Source organism: Suricata suricatta, chromosome 4 (genome assembly GCF_006229205.1).
Source record: "Suricata suricatta isolate VVHF042 chromosome 4, meerkat_22Aug2017_6uvM2_HiC, whole genome shotgun sequence".
Taxonomy (NCBI): domain Eukaryota; kingdom Metazoa; phylum Chordata; class Mammalia; order Carnivora; family Herpestidae; genus Suricata; species Suricata suricatta.
Window position 1 is genome coordinate 50,963,933 of NC_043703.1, and position 23,547 is coordinate 50,987,479.

The 23,547-nt window shown below is 37.2% G+C and overlaps 1 protein-coding gene and 1 long non-coding RNA gene across 5 annotated transcripts in view; one reads left to right on the forward strand and one right to left on the reverse strand.

The window, feature by feature from the left end:
- Nucleotides 1-23,547, reverse strand: part of VWA8 (von Willebrand factor A domain containing 8) — a 334,690-nt gene that overhangs the window by 217,124 nt on the left and 94,019 nt on the right. For all 3 annotated transcript variants that reach the window (XM_029936673.1, XM_029936672.1, XM_029936671.1), the window contains 4 exons: nucleotides 22,251-22,419; nucleotides 19,845-19,922; nucleotides 12,589-12,704; nucleotides 2,270-2,376 (listed from right to left, as the gene is read on the reverse strand). In XM_029936673.1, coding sequence (XP_029792533.1) covers nucleotides 2,270-2,376; nucleotides 12,589-12,704; nucleotides 19,845-19,922; nucleotides 22,251-22,419 — 470 coding nt within the window. The remainder of the gene's footprint in view (nucleotides 1-2,269; nucleotides 2,377-12,588; nucleotides 12,705-19,844; nucleotides 19,923-22,250; nucleotides 22,420-23,547) is intronic.
- LOC115289457 overlaps nucleotides 1-23,547 on the forward strand; it is a 37,469-nt gene that overhangs the window by 3,661 nt on the left and 10,261 nt on the right. The window contains exons 2-3 of one of the 2 annotated variants that reach the window (XR_003907633.1): nucleotides 6,195-6,347; nucleotides 12,542-12,858. This is a non-coding gene — a long non-coding RNA (uncharacterized LOC115289457). Of the gene's footprint in view, nucleotides 1-6,194; nucleotides 6,348-12,541; nucleotides 12,859-23,547 lie in introns of those variants that run through there. The other variant, XR_003907634.1, reaches the window with a different exon arrangement.

Genomic DNA, 23,547 nt, shown 5'->3' on the forward strand with positions numbered 1-23,547 from the left:
ACTGGAAACTTCATTGTTTTCTCATAAGTTCATGTAATTCTCTTAACAATGAGACAAGATTTATGAGCTAAGGACATAAATTAAGTAATTGCGTAAAGCCACCCAGCTAACATGGGTAGAGCTAAAAATAGAACTTAGTATAGTCTAATGTTCTTTCTGCCAAGTGGGGTATGTTTACTCCTTTGATTCCAAATAATATTCCATCTTGCGGAAATACCTAAGCAAGCAGACAGATAATTAGGATGCCTTCTTCTGAATTAGGATGCCATCCTTCTGACCTATCTTCTCCCCAACCCCGCCCCACTTCAAATAAGAAAACTGCTCTTTTGTGCTAAAGCATTTTGAAAGACGGGGTTGGAGGAGGAGGAAGCAACATTTGTGTTTTGCAGTACTGTGAACTATTTTGAGCTAAAAATAATTAAACTGTCACCCTGTTTAATCAGTGCTGAGTGCTACATGTTTGCCAAAGCAAAGTAGACCTCTCTCTCCAACAGATCCTTGACATTTCCCTTTTATTTACAAGTTCTATAGAGAAGAACCATGAGCTGTCATACTGAGAATCTATTATATATTTTTTTTTACTACCATCAGGTCTCTGAAACAGACCCAATATAAAACTGTACAGAGAAAGACCAGGATTGTGACAGTGACTTAACTATATACTTTTATGTTGAGATGACAAACATAATTTCAGATTCAAGTAGCATTTGATACCATCTATGATTTAGTTTATGAAACACATCTGTTCAGTGTGATTTTGGGCTTTAGGACAATCTAATTCACACAACTCATGTTTACTGTTAAAATTTTAAGCTTGAAAAGGGAAATGCACTCAGAGAATGGTGATGCTTATACTTCCTGGGAGAAAGCTGTCTAGCTGTGTCTCCTAAGAAATCTCATAGGATGGCATTATTTTGGTCCATTTGTCAAGGTTCTTAGAGTTGTATACTCAAAACCTGATTTTGTCATATCAACTGACAACATCCTAACTCTCAGGAGAACACTAAACACACCTATTCTGATCTATACATAAATTCTGATATATAAAACAAGAATTGAAACTACTACAACACAATGAAAACTACAACTTTCCTATGGACCATAGGGCACGATGGTTGCCATAGCTGCATATTATTCAAGGAAGGAGACATACACAGAAAGACAAATCCTCATCAGAAGGCTATTTGGTGAACCCTGTCTTTCGAACAAGGAGAGTACATTAAATGAATTCTCCTCAAGAGAGATGACATTAAAGATAAATGGAACCATATAGGTCAAAAGTCTTTTAGGTTCCTTATCCCCTACACAAGGTGCAGATGGGAACTGACATTGATCTGGTACCAAGACTGAGCAAGAATGTACAGTCAGAATGACATGGGCTTTCTCAAAGGTTATGATATGTTCAAAGGTTCAGTCAACTAACATTATGAGTCTCTAGGTCCCAGAGCTATTCCATCTCCTTGAGCTGTCTGGGCATATTTGTGCCCAGATCCATCAGTATGTGGAGTTTATAATTTTACCTAAAAAGGTCATCTCATTTCCTCAACACCAAATTCCTGTCTCAGTGTAGCCCCAACTATTAAAAACATCTACTACAAAGGCAGTCACAATAAGCCCTCATTAGAGAGTGGTCACACATTGGATTTCTCATACAAGAGGTAATTACCTCAAAAAATAGAGAACCTTTTGTTGTGTTCTAACTGAAGAACAGGGAACTTTTATAGGAAGGGGTAAACCTCCGAAAATTATCTTATGGTTATCCAGATGAAAAAGATCACAGAAGACAATAAAGGTGTAAACAGGAAGAATAAGAAGACATGAAATGGTACTCTGAATATTATTTTAGTCTACATCAACCTAGAATAGTTTCCCAAACATATTCTACAGGGCACCAGTGGTCCTCAAAATGTAAATGTTGTACAAAGAAAACAGAATTCTAGATTCTATGGTAAAATACAATTGGAAAAAAAGGTTAAACAAAAATCACATAAGTTTATTTATGGCAGGGATTCTCAGAGCCTTAAACTTGTTTTTCTCCAATTGTGACTGTTTGACGGACCTGTATCTGGTATGCACTGAAATAAAGGAAACAGTCTAAGATTTAACTTGTAACTGGGTTTCAATTTTTTTAAAAGAAAAGATTCATTTCTCCAACCTGATGTATAAAACAAAGTAGACGGAAAACAAAACCATATTTTATTTAAATTAAAACAATAATACTAATGTCTGATAATTACTATTTCACTTAAGAAACAAACCAAATACTTACACTTGTAATCCTTCAATTCTGGTTCCTGATTATTATCAGCACTGATTTCTATTGCAGCATCTGCCAGATTTTTTTCTAATGCTGACCTTGCAAGGCCTGGTAAGAACCTGGAGGATGGGGGTGGGGGGAGGGGAGGTTGGGAAGGATAGAATGAAAGTCAAAGGTTTCTGTGATTCCTAAATATCTTTTGACATGTACACACACAAACTGTCTCTTTCTCTCCTCCCTCTCCATTTCAATATAACCATTTATGGAAGATCAGTCTTGCTCTGTGAAATCCATTAAAAAATTTGGAATATAAACTTCAAGCATTTGTGAAGATGAAGTATATGTTTGTTGAGCTCCTTCAATAAGTAAAATTTAGGGGCATCTGGGTGGCTCAGTTGGCTAAGCATCCGGCTTCAGCTCAGGTCATGATCTCATGGTTCGTGGGTTCGGGCCCCACATTGGGCTCTGTGCTGACAGCTCAGAGACTGGAGACTGCTTCAGATTCTGTATCTCCCTCCCTCTCTGACCCTCCCCTGCTCACACTGCCTCTCTCTATCTCTCAAAATTAAATAAAAAATATAAAATTTTTTAAATAAGTAAAATTTATGTGAAACTACCAGTATTCATTTATATACAACATTTTACAGGACAAGATTTAAAATAATTTACTTCTTAAAATGGATTTAGTATACCTCATAAATCTTGTTTAACTGTTTAACTGGATTATCAAATTTTCTTAAATAGATAAAATAACACTTTAACCTTTTCCAACTTGGCAGTCAGATTTTCAAATTAGTGAAAGAGGATTAATGATGTTTACTTTCTAACACAAATTACTCAATTTAGGGTTATCCAGTTTTGTCTTTCCTTCCATTTTAAAAATATACATGCTTGTTTGTTCTATATGAATGTTGTGAAAACAACAATCTGGTGAATGACAGAGGCATTCTTCATTTACAAATAAACTGTATGAACATTGCGAGCTTAGATTATGAAAATGGAGTTTCCCATCCACACAAATAAAGTTATATCTGGAACTTATGATGCCAAGTGAGCCCACAGAAATGTGCTATATTCCTATAATCAAACCACTGTGTGCCACAATATTCCAAATAAACATACTAAGAACATAACGCTTCTAAGTTAGGCTTTCCATAGCTCTAAATCCTTGGTGGTGGTTCCCACAGCCTTCAATGCAAGCTTGAATAAAAGAGATGTTGGTGTGAGCGAGAAGGTAAATGAATGAGCATGTGAAGAACTGGTGAATTTCCTGTCCCTGTGACAAAATCCACATAGCTGACTCTATCTCCCACCTCCTATGTCATTTTGGTTCCAAGCTATGATGGGGAGATTTCTGTAACTCTAGGACGGTAGCTCACTGGTTCAGCATCAAGTGAGACTTACTGTTGTTCATCTCTGACCTTTCATCACAGTTCTTAAGACTGTTGTCTTGTCCAAAACCAAGGCCTGACCTTATCTCTGAGATCCAATAACTGGGTAACCCAGTAACTCTGGTTTCCTGAGCCTTGTCTTGGCACCATGCCCTCCTTTCCTCTCTCGACTAAACCACAAACTAGAGTCTGGCCTGGAAACATTAGGTCCCAGCTGCATCTCCACTACTGCCTGTTAGACCATCCTGATTGACAATAACCACTTGTAACCTGAAACTCGTCTACTATTCCCCAAACACCCCTTTCATATACAGTCTGCTGTCCACACATCCTCCTTTGCCCCTGTACTGAAACATTTCTAGATTGCCTTCCAAAGCCTGTAGAGAACTGCAAAAGGCAAGTCTGCCTAGGCTTGCTTGCCAATATGATACCCTTTTCTACCGAGTTTGAAAATGTTTCAGAATTGTTTTCAACCTCACACCCAGATAGAACTACCAAATAATCAGGTAGTATGGAAGTTGAAAATATATTACCTCTAGGACCTACATTTTAAAAGACACTGGCTCAGGGAACCTGGATGGCTCAGTCATTAAGTGTCAGACTCTTGGTTTTGGCAGCTGTCATGATCTCACAGTTGGAGTTCAAGCCCTGTACCAGTCTTTGCGCTGACAGCACGGACTTGCTTGGGATCCTCTCTCTCCCTTTCTCTCTCTGCCCCTCCTCCACTCATACCGTCTCTGTCTCTCTCAAAATAAATTAATAAACTAAAAAAAAGATACTGGCTCATCCCACAAATGAGGAGAAAAAAGTATGTCAGATTGTATTAGGTCAACCTTAATTTTTTCTACGTTTCAATTTTTCCTATTTAATGGCTTCCTTTCCCATTGCTCACTGATATTTTCTACTTGCTTTTTCCTATCCTTCCGTGGTCTTTCATAAAACAAGTAAGTGAATGATTAAAATATATTAAAATATATTTCTATCCTCCTTCCCTATAACAAAAACAAATACATACTCTGTTGTAAAGTTTTCAAGGGTATTTATCACTATTAGGAGCACAATAATGCCTTTTTAAAATCATTTTCATCATTATCTTCATTTACTAGCAGTAAAAATAGAACTGGAAAGTCTCTAGTCCCTATGGTCTTGGTTGTAACAAAAAACTAAAGAAATATTGAACCACATTCTAGGAAACAAAAATGGAAGTAGTTACCCTAGGCTAACTCAAATAACTGTGTTGTTGTCATAGAAGTGAGAGGCAGTCTTTGGCTTAAGGAATGAGCTAGGGCTTCTCAGGATGGTAGGATGAGAAGCTAGAGCAAGGATAAGGGATGTTCCTAAATTCCCAGTGTGAGGAAGAGGGGTGGTACTCTTCGTAGTAAGAGTGGGAGAAAAGGACGGTGGGGCTCAGGGGCTATCAGGTAGACTGTGACTTCTACTTAGAGTGTGTAATTAATTCATTGATACCTGTGATTTTAATCTTAAATTTATGAACAGCACTTGAATATTTAAGTTAACTTATGGCTCATTCTATTTATAAAGTTAGTTTATTACATTTGTGGGTTATTTACTTTTTCTGGAAAGATTTTGTTTGTTAATTCAGACATCTGAAGTACTTAAAAGGGAAGATGATATATAAAATTTATTAACAACTTTCAAATGTTTGAAGATAATTTAGCCAAGATATTTGGAAGATAAATGGAACCAAAAAGTTTTCAAAGGCTCATAACTGCTAGACTTAGAGAGTAAGCTGAATAACAGAAAAACCTAAATATCTAGATATCTGAAATTATAGCCTTAAAACACTGAACTGCAATTGTTAAAGCCAGAAATAAATCCCTAAATAGTCTCTCTGGAAAGCAAAATAATTCTTCAGAACAAAAACTATACATCAACAATAATCATTATAATCATTTAACACTGCATATGATTAGTTCTACTGGGCTTATGATTTTTTAAAAATTAATTAATTAATAACATAAAAATAGTGGAAATTATATAGATGTCATTCATTTTATGTCACAAGAGAAAAATATTATATGCAAACTAAGTTTTTGGTGACTGGGAAAATTTCCTTATTACCTCCATGTCAGAGACAGTTAATCTTCATTTCTAATTCTTATACCTCTGCCCAAAATTTCTGTGCTAAAGGATCATTGCCCCAAGATTTTCTATAAGCAGATAATATAATGGAATACAAAATACTTGCAAGAAGTAGAACTCTTATTACAAACTTTTTTTTTAATGTCTTTATTTTATTTTGAGAGACAGAGGAGACAGCGGGGGAGGGGCAGAGAGAAAGGGAGACAGAGTGTCTGAGCAGGCTCTAGGCTCTGAGCTGTCAGCACAGACCCTGACATGGGACTCGAACCCACGAACTGTGAGATCATGACCAGAGCTGAAGTTGGATGCTTAACTGACTGAGCCACCCAGGCACCCCATTACAAAAACTTCTAATTAACTCTTCCACAATAAAAGAACTTTTAGAATGTAAAATACCTAATAACTTCCTAATCATCTAATGTTTCTTTCTTTTGGCTTCTTAGGTTTTCAACTATCCAGAAAAGGAAATATGCATCTAGCTCCAAGACCTGGTGTACATATTACAGGATATAAGGATAAGGTACTTAGCAAACCATTCCCTCAGATGAAGAAATGTTCCAGTCTGAACTCAACTGCCATAGACAAATAAATAAAAGGTATTTTTTAAAGTTTGTTTATTTTGGGAGACTGAGAGAGAGAGAGTGCAAGCATGGGAGACGCAGAGAGCAAGGGAGAGAGAGAAAATTCCAAGCAGGCTCCATGCTTGTGAGGAGCCTGATGTGGAGCTCAATCTTACAACCTGAGCCAAAATCAACAGTCAGACACTTAATTGACTGGGCCACCCACATGCCCCCAAATAAATGAAAAGTATTTTACAAATTAAATTAACAAGATTTTTTAATGACAAATACTTACTAAATTTAATGTTTAACAAATTTAAAGTAGAGAATTTCCTTTGATTTTTGTCTACTAAATAACATTTCATTAATATAAATTATGTCAACTTTTAAAAATTTTTCATGAAACAGTTTCTTTTCACTGCTTCAATATGGAATGAGGTCACAAAAAAAAAAACTTTATGCACCAATAATCTTTTTTCCTTCCTACAATTGGGTTATCTTGAATAGCCGGTTAGTAAAAAAGATTTGTGAGTTTGTAGCCCTTGCTAAAGTCAACAGATAATACATAAACAAGATAGTTGTTTTACTCTTTTCCAAAGTGTCATGAGTGGTGATAAGGAGGGTTTTATTGTGGTCAGTTGATAACACTTGGAAAATTAGTTGGCTATTTAATTCAGTAAAATATTTATGAGTGTTAAAAGAAATTTTAAGTTTTTCAGTTTTAACTATGAAATATTTCAAGCATATAGAAAGTTACAGAGGATATTACCTCCAGAGATGAAAAGAGATTAATAGAATATTTAATATCCTCTGTAACTTTCTCTCCTGTCCACATTTTTTATTTTGCTATGTAAGTATGAATAAAAATATATTGCATTTTTGTCATAGTTAGCATTTTTATACATAGCAGTATATCCCAAATTTCCTCTTGCAAACTGCTTATTTTCTGCTTGATATTAAGTTGGCATGATTGATACAGATAGATCTACTTCATTTTAACTATTTTAACATATTCATTATATGAAAATGTCAATTTGTGTATTCATCCTCTACTGAGGGATAGGTTTTTTCCAATTTTTCACTGTTACAAACAACGATTCAATGAACATTCTTAATCATGCCTCCTTATACATTCATTTAGGCCTTTCTCTAAGGTGATCTCAGGAAAAAGAATTGTCAAATCATAGAGTATTAATATGCTTAAGTAAAAAGATAATGTGAGATATCTCTAAAATGATGTGACTTCCATCCCAACAGCTGTAATAGAATTCCATTTTCTTCTATTCACAAAAAAATATAAATTTTTACAGGTAAAAACTATGAGTATGAAATAATAGCTAATTATTGTTTTAAAATCTCATTTCCTCAATTAATAATGAAGCTGAGCATCTTTTCAAATATTTATTGGTTATCTGAATTAACTTCTGTGCATGTCTATTCATCTTTTGCCCATTTAGGGTTGATTCTTTCATCTCATTAATTTGGACACTTTATAGTCCCTGAATATCAATCCTTTTGTCATTATAAATTTTATCAAACGTCTCTTAGTTTGTGGTTTATAACTTGTAGAGTGGCTTATAGAGTTTAAGTTATATATATGAAATTTATTTTTTTTGTAAGGGATAGAATTTTAATCATTTATTGACAAGTCCATCCATTCCCATACTGACTGATAATGCTACTTCTAACATATACGAACATCCCAAAGATATATGGGTCTGCTTCTGGGTTCTGTAGTCTATTCTAATAGTCTATTTGTCTTTCCTTGCACCAATCCCATCCTGCATCATAATGGATCTTGATATCTGAGAGAGAAAGTACAATTCCTTAATCTCCTGCAAAACTTCCTTTGTTATTATTTCCATGATAATTTTGAGATAAGTTTGTCAAATTAAGCATAATCTTTGTGGAATGTGACAAGCTAATATCTATCTATAAATTTTGAGTAAATTACCTTTATAATTCTGAATCTTCCTTTCCACGAACATGGTATAGCTTCCCTTTTATTTAAGCCTTTTATGACTTTCAGTAAAGATTTATTATTTTCTCCATAAAAAGCATTACATATCACTAAATTTATTCTAAGGTGCTCAAAGATTTCAACTATTATTTTGAATGGGATTACTAAAAAAAGACTTCCTCTATTGTTAGTGGAATACAGGAATGTCACTGATACTGATTTATAAGTCATCTCACTAAACTCTATTTGTTCTAATGATTTCTATGTAGTTTCTCTTGATTTTATTTTTCTGAGAGCAATAAACTGAGTAGGAGGGGTGCAGAGACAGAAGGAAACAGAGAGAACCCCAAGCAGGCTCCAAACTGTCAGCATGGAGCCCAACATGGGGCTTGAACCCATGAAATATGAGATCATGACCTGAGCTGAAACTAAGAGTAGAATGGTTAACCAACTGAGCCACACAGGTGTCTCTCCTGAATTTTTATCTAGCAAATTAGGTAATTTTGGGCAAATGTTATGACTGAAAGGACAAATAGGTGACATTCTTGTTCTATTCCTAGTTCTAAATGAATATGCATATTTTATTATAAAGGCGTTTGCTCTAAATTTGGGACACAAATCTTTTATCAGAATGAAGAATTTACTTCTCTTCATGGTTTACTAAGAATATTCCTGGTTTACTAAGAACTTGGTGTTTTTACTCTGGTTTGTTTTTAGGTTTGGTTGTTAGGTTTTATCAAATCCTTCTTACTCATTTATAAAAATAATATTTTTTCTAATTTGTTATCAAATATCTCCCAACGAATAAGAGCCCAGGGCCAGATGTCTTCCCTGGGGAATTTTAACAGACTTTTAAAGCAGAGTTAATACCCATTCTTCTCAAGCCATTCCAAAAAACAGAAATGGAAGGAAAACTCGGGACTCATTCTACGAAGCAAGCATCACTTTGATTCCCAAACCAGACAGAAACCAACAACAACAAAAAAAAAAGAGAACTACAGGCCAATAGCCAATATCCTTAATGAATACAGATGCAAAAATACTCAACAAGATACTAGCAAATGTAATTCAACAGCATATAAAAATAATTATCCACCATGATCAAGTGGGATTCATTCCTGGGTTATGGGACTGGTTCAGTGGTTCAGTATTTGCAAATCTATCAGTGTGATACATCATGTTAACAAAAGAAAAGATAAAAAACATATGATCCTGTTGATAGATGCAGTAAAAGCATTTTACAAAACACAGCATCATTTCTTAATAAAAGCCCTCAGGAAAGTCATGATGAAAGGAACTTACTTAAACATCATAAAAGCCACTTATGAAAAGCCCACAGCTAATGTTATCCTCAGTGGGGAAAAACTGAGAGCTTTCTCCCTGAGATCAGGAACATGACAAGGATGTCCACTCTCACCACTGTTGTTTAACATAAGTGCCAGAGGTCTTAGCATCAGCAATCAGACAACAAAAGGATATAAAAGGCATCAGAATTGGCAAAGATGAAGTCAAACGTTCACTTTTTGCAGATGACATGATACTCTATATGAAAAATCTGATCAACTCCACCAAAAGCCTACCAGAACTGATCCATGAATTCAGCAAAGTCGCAGGGTACAAAATCAATGTACAGAAATCAGTTGCATTCTTAAACACCAATAATAAAGCAACAGGAAGAGAAATCAAGAAAATGATCCCATTCACAATTGCATCAAAAACCAGAAAATACCTAAGAATAAACCTAACCAAAGATGTAAAAGACCTGTACAATGAAAACTTATGAAGGAAACTGAAGAAGACACAAAGAAATGGAAAAACATTCCATGCTCATGGACAGGAAGAATAAACCTTGTTAAAATGTCATTATTACCCAAAGCAATCTACACATTCAATGCAATCCCCATAAAAATTGCACCAGCATCTTCTCAAAGCTAGAACAAAGTATCCTAAAACTTGTATGGAACCACAAAAGACCCTAATAGCCAAAGTAATATTGAAGAAGAAAACCAAAACGGGAGGCATTGCAATCCCAGACTTTACCCTGAACTACAAAGCTGAAATCATCAAGACAGTATGGTATTGGCACAAAAACAGACACATAGACCAATGGAATAGAATAGAGAACCCAGAATTTAGCCCACAAATGTATGGCCAATTAATCTTTGACAAAGCAGGAAAGAGTATCCAATGGAAAAAAGACAGCCTCTTTAACAAGTGATGCTGGGAGGACTGGACAGCAACATTACAAAAGAATGAAACTAAATCACTCTCTTACACCATACACAAAAATAAACTCAAAATGGGTGAAGGACCCGAACATGAGACAGGAAATCATCAAAACCCTAGAGAAGCAAGCAGAAAACAGTCTCCTTGACCTCAACCACAGTAATTTCCTACTCAACACACCCCCAAAGGCAAGGGAATCAAGAGCAAAAATGAACTACTGGGACCTCATTAAGATAAAAAGCTTCTGCACTGCAAAGGAAACAATCCAGAAAATTAATAGGCAACCGCCAGAATGGATAAAGAGTTGCAAATGACATATTGGATAAAGGGCTAGTATCCAAAATCTACAAGAATCTCACCAAACTCCACACCTGAAAAACAAATAATCCCATAAAGAAATGGGCAGAAGACATGAACAGACACTTCTCCAAAGAGGACATCCAGATGGCCAACAGACACATGAAACGATGCTCAGCATCAGTCATCATCAGGGAAATACAAATCAAAAGCACACTGAGATACCACCTCATGCCAGTCAGAGCAGTGAAAATGAACAAAACAGGAGACTATAGATGCTGGCGAGGATGTAAGACACAGGCACCCTCCTGCAGTGCTGGTGGGAATGTAAACTGGTGTAGCCACTGTGGATAACAGTGTGGAGGGTCCTCAAAAATTAACAATAGAACTGACTCAGCAATAGCACTGCTAGGAATTAACCCAAGGGATACAGAAGTGCTGATGCATAGGGGCACTTTCAACAATAGTAGCACTTTCAACAATAGCCAAATCATGGAAAGAGCCTAAATGTCCATCAACTGATGTATGAATCAAGAAGATATGGTTTATCTATACAATGGAATACTACATGGCAATGAGAAGGAATGAAATCTGGCCTTTCGTGGCAATGTGGATGGAACTCAAGGGTGTCATGCTAAGTGAGATAAGTCAGGCAGAGAAGGACAGATACCATATGTTTTCACTCATAGGTCTAACAGGAGAAACCTAACCGGCAACCATGGGGGGGAGCGCGGGGAAGAATTAGGGAGAGGGAGAAAGGCAAATCATGAGAGACTGAAAACCAACTGAGAGCTGAAAAGGGAGGGGGAAAGGGAAAAAAAGGAGGTGATGGTCATGGAGGGGGCACTTGTTGGAAGATCACTGGGTGTTTTATGGAAACCAACTTGACAATAAATTAAAAAATTTTTTTTAAATTTCCTAAGCTGAAAATAGATTCTTTTAATTCCTTTTATATATCAAGGAATGGATGGACAATAGAACCACCATAAAAATAATTGTCAGATTATATGAAAAGAGTCTAAAAGAAATCTCTGGGCTTATTGGGCATTGTTATTAATCATTTTTTAAAATATTATTTTAAAATAATGGCACCTGGGTGGCTTGGTTGGTTGAGTATCCAACTTTGGCTCAGGTCATGATCTTACAGTTTGTGGGTTTGAGCCCTGTGGAAGGCTCTGTGCTGACAGCTCAAAGTCTGGAGTCTGCCTCATTCTGTTTGTGTTTCCCCTCTCTCTGCCCCTCTCCCACTCATATTCTGTCCCTATTTCTCAAAAATAAATAAAACATTAACAAATATTTTAAAGTAATTTCATGCAAGTGTGGTTTTGGAAGAAAATTCTTTAAGACAGTGTTTTATAATAATTTCCAAACAGGAATAAAAGATATTATTAATATAGACTTAAAATATATTAGTTTTATTAAATTTAGTCAACAGAACAGTACTATCAAGCATGGAAGGTCCAATACTAATTTGGGAGAATCTCAGTGTTAAGGCTTAAGAACACCATCTCAGAAGACACACAGCATTTGAATCCCAAACCCACTTTTACTTCTTTACAACTCTAGGGCAAGTGACTTAAATAGTTTTCTCATCTATAAAATATCTCTTAAAATTGTTGTTATGCATAAGTAAGATAAAATATGTTCTAAAAACTGAACACAAGTTTGAAATAGCTATATATTCAGACAATAGTTTCTCCAGACTTGTGAGTACTGACTACCAATTAAACTTATGTTACTGTTCCAGCAGAGACCCAGGAGCTTGAATTCAGTGAGAAAGGGGAATCTGGTTACCTGGAAAGGCAGGCTTTAGTAACTGCACTGTGGAGATTTTCATGAGGGTACTGTGACAGCCGACGAGAAATCCGCAGCAGCTGTCTGGTAGAGAGTGATGCTGCCAAGGACTGTGCCTATCAAAAGGCAAGGACATCCTGATGAGAGTCTTGTTTCAACCTGCTGAGAGTCCCTTTAGATGAGTCTCAGAGCAGAATTCATTACTCCTGATGGACAAGGCCACACTTAAAATAAATATGTGCTGTTAATGAATTACAAATAAAAATAAACAAAAACCAATTTATACTTAAAACATTCTTAAAGATATATTTTTTAAAAAATCTGTAAAAAGTATTTATCAGTTAGATTCAATGGAAGTATTTTCATTGAGCTAAGTGCTGCATATACACGTTTTTGGAGTTGGGGGGGAAGAGGCTGGAGGTAGGAAAGATGTTACATAATACAGTTCACACCAAACTTACAAGCAGCTTTTATTTACAATGAATTATTTGTTCTTTTTTTTTTCCTGCCTACACAAAGCTGCACTGTTAAGAGATCCTGAAAATGCTTAGAGCTTTAAGTAAGTCTATGGCTTCTGAAATGGAGAAAAGGAACTGTGGACAATTTAGGTTGCTGATCACAGAGGTGTCAACCAGTTTATCGCTTGGGTGGCAGCCTACATTTGGAAATCCTTCCCCTATAGTGCCAGAATAATTTCACTTTTAAAATTAATAGAGCTCCTAGTATAGAATTCAGGACATGTGAGTACCAATATTTGTTGTTGACTTTGAAATTATATTAGTGGGTGGCATAATGTAATGATAAAGTGCGTAAGCTCTGGAATCAGATAAATCAGGTTCCCTCCCATGTAATAGCTTGGTGGATTATTTAACATCAAGTCTAGGTTTCCTTATCTTTAAGATGGTGATAATAATGCCTTTATGTTTAAGGTTGTTATATCCAAAATCTACAAAGAGCTTATCAAACTCAACACCCAAAAAACAAATAATTCAATTAAAAAATGGGCAGAAGACATGAATAGACATTTTTTCAAAGAAGATATCCAGATGGCTAACAGACACATGAAAAGATGCTCAACATCACTCATCATCAGGGAAATACAAATCAAAATTACAATGAGATATGATCTCACACGGGTCAGAATGGCTCAAATTAACAACATAGAAAACAACTGTTGGGGAGGTTGTGGACAAAGAGGAACCTCTTGCGCTGGTGGTGGGAATGCAAACTGGGGCAGCCACTCTGGAAAACAGGATGGAGGTTCCTCAAAAAGTTAAAAACAGAACTACTCTATGACCCAGCAATTGAACTACCAGGTATCTATGCACAGGATAAAAAAAAATACTGATTTGAAGGGATACACCCACCCCAATGTCTGTAGCAGCATTATCAATATCAGCTAAACTATGGAGAGAGTATAAATGTCCACTGACTGATGAACAGATAAAGAAGAGGTGGTATTTATATTCAGTGGAATATTACTCAGCCATAAAAAAAGAATGAAATCTTGCCATTTGCAATGATGTAGATGGAGCTACAGAGAATAATGTGAAGGAAAATAAGTTAGTCAGAGAAAGACAAATACAGGATTTCACTCATATGTGGAACTTGAGAAATAAAACATATGAACATGGGGGGAAAAAGACAGAGGCAAATCATAAAACAGATTTTTAACTTCAGAGAACAAACTGAGGGTTGCTGAGGTATGGTCAGGAGATGGGTTAAATAGGTGATAGGTTAGTATTACAGAGGGCATTTGTTTTAATGAGCACTGGATGTTATATGTAAGTGATGAATCACTAAATTCTATACCTGAAACTAATCTTACACTGTATGTTAACTAACTGGAAATAAAATAAAAACTTGAAAGTACAAAAAAAAACAGAGAAAATCATTCTAAAGCATTTAACAGAGGTCAGTCACATGGGTGCTCAACAAATGTCAGCAATTATTATTATTATTTTTTTAGCAATTATTATTAAAAGTCAGCCTCTTCAAAATGAAAAAATCTAACACAGGAAGGCAATGTAACCTACAATTTAGTATGAATTTAATGTATCAGATTATTACTGGGTTAATTCCTAATTTAGGTCAGCAGCATTAGAAGATAGCAGTTTTCACTGAAAATCAGAAGAGAGAAGAACTTTTAAAGCAACTATCCCTTTAGGAGGACAGAACAGGCTAGGGTGAAATGAGGGCACATCTGAGCCCCGAAGGGAATGCAAGAGGACTCCATGAAGTGAACAGAGGGTTCAGGATGGACAGTGGTGGCACGTCATGATGCCAGAGACACACTGTGTATTTGCTTGTTTCAGTATTTCACTTGAGGTGATCTCTGCATGTCCCAAGGAAGAACAAAAGGAAGTGATTTCTTTCCCTTGTGTACTTCATGGCTCCATGGGATGCTGTTGTGCTGTTAATAGTGTTATATATCAGCTACACCATAGGTTAGATAGTCCTCTGGGGACTAGCTTGGGAGCGTGATCACCATTTACGATGTATCCTTTTTTCTATTAAAATCCACATTTGATGTCTCAAAGAACTCATTTGTAAGCAAACATTTGGTTCATCCTTGTTTTCGACAAATTTGCATTCTAGACATGGAGGCAGTATTTAAATATAAGAAAGTAGAAATTGCAATTCAAAATAGCATATAATTTAATGCCAAAGCAAGTGAAACACTTGACAACTGCTATAGGGGCTTAAAATTAAAATGCTCAAGTGGGAAGGAGAAAGGCTATGAACAAAGGCATGAACGCAAAAGGAACAGAAATCATGCAGACTGTGAGGAAACCAGCCCAGCTCTATTAGAGGATCTTGCTGGGGAACTTGCTCCTAAGCAACAAAGACCTGGGACTGACTCTTGGAGGAGTTTGGTTTTACCCCGAAAGGCAATAGGGCTTCTTATGTGCAAAGTGGTAATATGATTTTAGAAAGATTAATCTGGCAGGAGCATGCAAAGTCAGTGAGGGATAAGGAGACCTGAGACAGGAAACAAAACTCCTTCAATGATCTGTCTATAAAATGGTAAGGTACTACAGCAAGGTCACTGGCAAAAAGGAGTGAGGACTCCAACTAATTCAGAGAACTTGGCACCTGATGGATATGAGAAAGAAGGAAGAAGTAAGGATAAGGTTATTTCAGCCAGTATGATTTAAAGTATCAGAAGCCTAATATGACTCAGCAATTCCCATTTTAATACCTGGGTCCACAAAACATTCTTATTTTAATCATGGAAATGTTTGACAAATAGCTCCAACCCAAGGATTCTCATGAGAGAGTCCTAATAAACCTTGCAATAACTTCCTAGTGTACAATATTCTTTTTTTTTATGTTTATTTTTGAGCAAGAGATACAGAGCATGAATAGGGAAGAGGCAGAGAGGGAAAGAGACACATAATCTGAACCAGGATCCAGGCTCTGATCTGTCAGCATAGAGCCCAACGTGGAGCTTGAACCCACAGACTGTGAGATCATGACCTGAGCCAAAGTCTGCCGCTTAACCAACTGAGCCACCCAGGCGCCCCCCCTAGTGTACAATAGTCTAATCTCATCCAAGAATGACATTGAATTCAGGCTTCACATTTCATTCCAGTGATCAGTAAAGTCTTTCTCAGAAATTTGAAAAATATAAGCTTTCTCAGTAGATAACACTGAAAGGCTTTTACGATAACATCCAGTGTCAAAAAAATCAGAACAAAGCTTTATGTTGACCCATTTAAGCATTGAATAAAGGGTTTGGTTATTTATGCTCTCACATTATCAATTAAAAATTGAGAATGCACTTTAATTACAAAATTCCTAATGTGCTTAAGGTTTATAACATTTCTAACTGCAATTTTTTATCTGGCAAAAAAAGAATGTGAGGATATGAGCACGTTCCCTTAGTTACCATGGTTATGGAGTTTACGAGCACACCTCAAGGGTTTTTTGTATTAGCAAGATTAGTAACAGCTTAAAATTTTAATTCAGCTTAAAAATAGGAAGGTTCTGATCAGAAATATTTTCAAACAAATTATCTTTTTCTTCTTAAACAGTTATTTCTTTTATGAAAATGTAGCATTCTCAGGGAGAGAAAACTCCAGGAACAATGTGTTAATAAATTAGTAATTAGTTAATTAGTCATTTTATTCACTCATTCATCAAACATTTATTAAGTGTCTCTTATGTGCCAGGCACCTGACTGGGAAATGGGAATAAAGGAATGAACGACACTATGTTCAAAGAGTTTAAATGGTTGTTGGGGAGATAAAAATAAACAGGGATGCAGCCACCACAGGTCCAGAAGAGAATCCTAGGTCGAATGTCATGAAAGCAGACTGCAGACTGAGGTCACTTCTGCCTGAGGGGCTGAGAGAGCCCTGACGGAACGAGGCCCTGCAGGGAGCGGACAGGGAGCAAGCACATTCCGGGCATCGCTTGACGGAGGCATTTGGGTATGTGCTGGGAACATAAATTTGAGCGAGGGAAAATGGACAATTTAAAAAAGTGAGTAAAACATATGTTATGTCAAAGAGTAATAAGCCTGAGGAGGAACTTGAAAGGACAGAGAGAGGTGGGAATGGAACGGGGGGCGGGGGGGGGGGAATATGATTCTAGAGTGCTTCAGGGAGGCCTTGCTGAAGAGGTGACATCTGAGCAAATCCAAAAGGGGGAAGGGACAAAGCTGCAGTTACCTGGGGAGAACAGTTTAGCCAGAGGAAACGCTGAGTGGCAAGGGCGCTAAGGCAAACACTAGTGGGTTTAAGGAACAAGATAGAGAATGGTTTCACTGAAAAGAACAAAGAATGGAAGCGGAGTTGCAGATGGTCCCGGGAGTTATTAATAGGGGGCCTGTGACAGTTGGAAAGTGCCCTTCCCCTCCCCCCAAAGATAGCCACATCCTAATCCCTGGAACCTGTGACTTTACCTTGTATGGCAACCCTGACTTTGTAGACCACATTAAAGATTTTGAGACGAAGAGATTATCCTGGATTATTTGGGTGGCACCTAATAGCAATCACATGTATCCTCATAAAAGGGAGGTGGAGAGAAATCTGACACAGACACACAGAAGAGGTGATGTGAAGATGGAGGCAGAGGTTAAGATAACGAGGCCACAAGTCAAGGAATGCTGGTCACCAGCAGAGCTGGAAAAGGCAAGGGACAGATTCTCCCCGTGAGCCCCCAAGGGAGTGTTGCTAATACCTTGATTTCAACTCAGTAATACGCATTCCAAACATCTGGCATCCAGAACAGTGAGAAAATAAATCTCCAGGGTTACAAACCATTTATAGTAATTTGTTACAACAGGCACAGGAAAGTAATACAGGGTCATATTAGGAATGAACTGTTGGTGATGAGGGCAGTGAAAAGGAAATAACAATATTCCAGGAGACAGATTATGAAACCAAATACTAGAACAATTCTGATAATAGGTAAGAGAATGGATGAGACATCATGGATGCTAAATTGATGGGATTTGCTTTCAGGGTACATGGAGATAGTGGAAAAGCAAGGAGACAGATTGTTAACAAAGTCAGGGAATTAAAAAAGGAAATAGGAATAGATTTAAAGGGGAAAGACAGTTCAGTTATATGAGATATACTGAATTGATAGCAATCTCAGAGTATCTGGTTGGGAAGTGAAAGAAACAAACATTTATTAAACAGTTGCCAAAGAAGGGATTCTTCACATACATTTTCATGTTTAATCATCACAACATCCTCATGAGGTAGATGGAACTTCCCATTTTATAGACGAGAACACTGAGATTCATAGAGTTAGTGACAGTCCTTGATCCTTCCAATGTATGCAGTGGTTTCCAACTTTTTTTTAATGGTCTCCAACTTTTTAAGCATGTGCCCTGTGGTTTTTGTTTGCTCGTTTGTTTTTAAGTAGGCTTCATGCCCAACATAGGGCTTGAACTCATGACCTGAGCTGAGAGTAAGAGTGGGACGCTTAACCGATTGAGCCGCCAGGTGCCTTGTGTTTTAAAAGACTTTGCTTGCCACCTGCACTTATTAAAGAATTAGTTCTCTGTGTTTTGCTATTCAAATGCATGTATAAACACCAATTGTGCTTCTGATTGGCATGATATAACCAAGCGTAGGTATTGAAATTCCAGTCCAAAGCAAATAACATTTTCATTAGTCCTTTTATCCCTCTGTGGGCAAATATACAATTTGCTTTGGTCTATTTAAAATATTAATTATTGCTTGAAGACCTCAGATTAAAAACTAACCTTTTCATTTCACCCCTAATACAGCATGAATTATACTGAGTGCATTGGACTTTTGACAGCAGGGAGGAATTTTTGTAATGGTGCAAAAATGTTTTCAACTATAATGCTGAAATAAAAGTTAGGCAAGAATTGTAAAAAGGGCAAGGGAACAGAATATGCCACCCCAAAGTATGCCATTTTGACATGTTTATTATTTTAAAGTTACTTAAGAAACAGCCAGTGCGAGAAGGACACTCTGACCCTCCTCTGTCCCCCGAAAGCAGGAAATAAATCTCCCACCAGAAAGGTGCCCTCTCTGTCCCAGAAGGGTAGAGAGCATCCTTAATGTCAGAAATAGGGAACAAAGGGCTAAGATGGCAATATAAACAAACCTTGTTACTTTGTCACTAATTTACTCTCCCGAGTTCAAACTTTTTTGTCTTGTCAATTCTTTACAAATTTATTGTTTGTCCAAAAGGATTAAAAGCTGCCTGCTTTGGTCATTTCTTTAAGTCTAATATTTTTATGGGGCTCCTGTACATATGACATCAAATTGGGTTTTCTCCTATTAATGTGTGTCATGTCAATTTAATCTTTAGGCTGGCCAAAGAACCTGGAAGGAAGGAAGGAAGGGGAAAGTTTTCTGCCCTTACACCATCCCAAGATGAAAATATAGTTAGAAACAGAGAATCAATGAGAAAAGAGAAGTTAGAAGCTGAAGAGAAAGATGTCAGTGTTAACGTAAGAGGTCATACTTGAAGCCACAGGACTAGGTGAGACCACTCAGGACAGGAGACCAGGGGAGCAGAAGTGAACCCCTAAGAACATCAAGGACTCCTCCAGAGCTACTAGTTTTTGTATGATACCAGGCACGAGTGGCTGGAGTAAATGTTCAAACCACGGAGAGGGTGAAATATATGCACAGGTCAAGGCGCAGCATAAGAGATAAAAATACCAGCTTGAAAAATAGATTTTTTAAGCATTAAACTCTGAGAACATAAAGCAGAAGCATGTCAACAACAAAATATCCTACGGGAAAAAAGCCCAGACTTACCGTGGGATCCTGTGTCTCTCTGAGTTTGTGCACAAATGATAACAATCTGTCCAAAGCTCCCTGAGGTATATTTGGGACCTATTTTATGAGAGAATTGGGAAAAGAAAGAAATAATAAATTGGGATATCTGATCAATCAACCAGAAATTCTGGCTATTTAGCAAACAATATTAGAATTACATTTTTAGAAAATCTCTGATGATAGGTAACATGTTTAACTCCTGACTAACTTTGCTTATTCATTTTCTCAGGAAATATACCTCTGCTTTCTCTTTAACAATCAGGTAGCTGAATTGAAGCCGCTCTTCATTTATCTTTCCATCACCAGGATAAAAGTGGAAAGTAGTCCCTAACTCAATTTTTAAAAATTGGCATAAAGTGTGCCCATAAAAAACTTTTCATAATTATTTCCCCGTTTGTTAGCTTCTGCATGATTTTTTAAACTCTAATTTCAGTATTTTTTCTAAAACCAAACTCCTTCATTTAATTGTAATCTTGTATCTATGAAGTGACATAAGGTATCCTTGTACAAAGACTGGATGCTAAAGCTGTTCATTTTTTCAAGGACTTTTAAACCACATACCTAAGAGGTATAATTAGTTTATCAATGAACTGTGAAGAACAATGGGCCAAATAACACATGCTTGTTGCCTGAACTGTAACAATTTAGCATCCAACTCTTGATTTCAGCTCAGGTCATATACTGTGAGATCACCGTGTCAGGCTCCAAACTAAGAGTGCAGATTCTCTCATCCTCATTCTCTCTCTGTCTCTCTCTCTCTCAATAAATAAATAAATTAATATTTAAAATAAATAAAAATATCAGAGAGAACAATGACTGGCATAATGCAACCATTTCAGAAGTAAATGGCTCAGGATTCCTTTGATCATTTTTAAGTGACTAGAACTTGAAAATTCTAAGTTCTTTTCAGTACATACTTTATCCCATTTATTCTTTAAATCAATCCTATGATATGTCCCCAACTTTGGTTGAGTAATTTACTCAAGACCTGGAAGCTGGTAAGTGGTGGATTTGGCATTTAAAAGCAAGCTGTTTGGGAGCACCTGGGTTAAGTTGCTCAGTCGGTTAAACATCTGACTTCAGCTTAGGTCATGACCTCATGGTTCATGAGTTCGAGTCCTGCATTGGGCTCTGTGCTGACAGCTCAGATCCTGGAGTCTGCTTAGGATTCCGGATGCCATGTCTCTCTCCTCTCTGCCCCTCCCCACTAGCACTCTGTCTTTCTCTCTGTCAAAAATACACATTAAAAAAACCTTTAAAAGCAAGCTATTTGACATGAAAGCCTATGCCCTTATTCACCATCATGCTCACAAGGCCTAAAACTAATCAGTTCATTCTGGTCTTTTTTTTTTTTTTTTTTTTTTTTTTAACATTTACTTATTTTTGAGAGACAGAGAAAGAGAGCATGAACAGGGTAGGAGCAGAGAGAGAAAGATACACAGAATCTGAAGCAGGCTCCAGGTTCTTAACTAGCAGTCAGCACAGAGTCTGACACGGGGCTTGAACCCACGAATCATGAGATCATGTCCTGAGCCAAAGTCGGATGCTCAACCGACTGAGCCACCCAGGTGCCCCATTCTGGTATTTCAAAGGGGATAAGTGCATTCACATAAAAAGTTCATTATTTGTGAACTAGAACAACATTATTCTATAGGACTTTCTAAGATGACGGAAATGGTCTTTACCTATGCTGACTGACATGGTAACCAGAAGCCCCCATATAGTTACTGACCACTTGAAATATGACTAAGAAACTGAACTTTTAAAATTTATGAATGTGGCTAGAGCTACACTGAACAGTGAAGTTCTAGAGCTCCCAAAGTACTAAGCACAATACTTGGGTGAGGCAGACACAGAAACCACGCATATGTAGTACATATGCTACAAGCCACCAGATAACTAGTCAGGGGAGTACAGGATATACTACAGCTCTGAGGGGAACAGGATTACTTTACATACTCCAAAATCGAAGGAACTAAAATATATTTGGCCTCCCTTTATAGGAACTTAAAATAGTCATCTTTGGCTGATTATAAGAGGAAAAGCGATCCTAAATCTGCCTCCATATGAGGAAAGTGGAGACCTACCTTACATCCATGGTTCTCAAAGTGTGTTCCCCAAATCAGCAGCATTGGCATCATCTAAGAACTTTAGGAATCCAAGTTCTTGTGTACCACCCCAGACCTAGTGACTCAACAATCTGTATTTTATCAGGCCCTCCGTATGTTTCTGAAAAAGCTATAGTATGAGGACCGTTATATCAGGAAATGAGGGAGTAAATGGGTAGAAAAAGCCAGGAATGTCCAACTCTGCTCCAGCAGGTGTCAGAGTGCCTTAAAAAGAGAACAGCTGAAGGCCACGGGCTAGAGCTAGCCTCACTCTTACCATTTCCTTAATCACTTGAACTTCTTCACTTTTGACAAGTGGTTTCATACAATGGAAAAAGAACATGGTTAAGAATTCTGGTCCCAGCCATTGCTGTGTGGTGCTTCCAACGACAGGGGGTTCTGCCAAGGCGATGATTCTGAAGGAGGGGTGGACAGGAAAAATGGATCTAAAGGGGGGAAAATAAAACAAACATAATTGTTCATATTAGAAATGCAGTCATGGGAGCTAAAGCTAGGCAGTGATAACCCCATCATGTTGCTAATACAGTCAAAGCTATTATCCAAACAACAAGCTTTGGGGAAAAAAATCAGGATATCCTAAGAACCAATAATTAAAACAAAACAAAAAGGAAACACTTACTGTTAAGATATATTGGATTATTTCCACTGATGGTCTCCATGCCTTGCACAAACCACTGTTTTGGATATGTTCTTATACCTCCAGCAAAATTTCTCCCAAGTCCCTCAAAACAAAATCCCTTCCAGTTCATATTCATTACACAGTTTCCTTTTCTTTATTCAAAATCCCCTCAAAATCTCCTGTCTTGCAAGGAACCCACTCTATGTCAATCATGAAAAACCAAGTAGTATGATTCAGGATGAGAAGGCTTTTTACAACACAGAAAATTTAAGCAGTATAAGGGGCTGGATTAAATTTAAAATTTGCCATTGAGTTATATCATTCATTCTTTTGTCATTTTTTAGGAAGTATTGTCATTTTTTCCAGCTTTTATTTTTTATTTACTTATTTATTTTTAAATAGTTTTTTGTCAAATTGATTTCCATACAACACCCAGTGCTCTTCCCCACAAGTGCCCTCCTCCATCACCACCACCTCTTTTCCCTCCTCCCCCTTCCCCTTCAACTCAGTTCATTTTCAGCATTCAACAGTCTCTCAAGTTTTGCCTCTCTCTCTCTCTCTCCCCAACCCTCTTTCCCTCTTCCCGAACTTCCCCGGTCCTCCATTAGGTTTCTCCCGTTCTCCTGTTAGACCTATGAGTGCAAATATATGGTATCTGTCCTTCTCTGCCTGACTTATTTCGCTTAGCATGACACCTTCCAGGTCCATCCACTTTCCGACAAATGGCCATATTTCATTCTTTCTCATTGCCATGTAGTACTCCATTGTGTATATATACCACATCTTCTTGATCCACTCATCAGGTGATGGACATTTAGGCTTTTTCCATGATTTGGCTATTGTAGAAAGTGCCGCTATGAACATTGGGGTACATGTGCTCCTATGCATCAGCACTTCTGTATCCCTTGGGTAAATCCCTAGCAGTGCTTGCTGG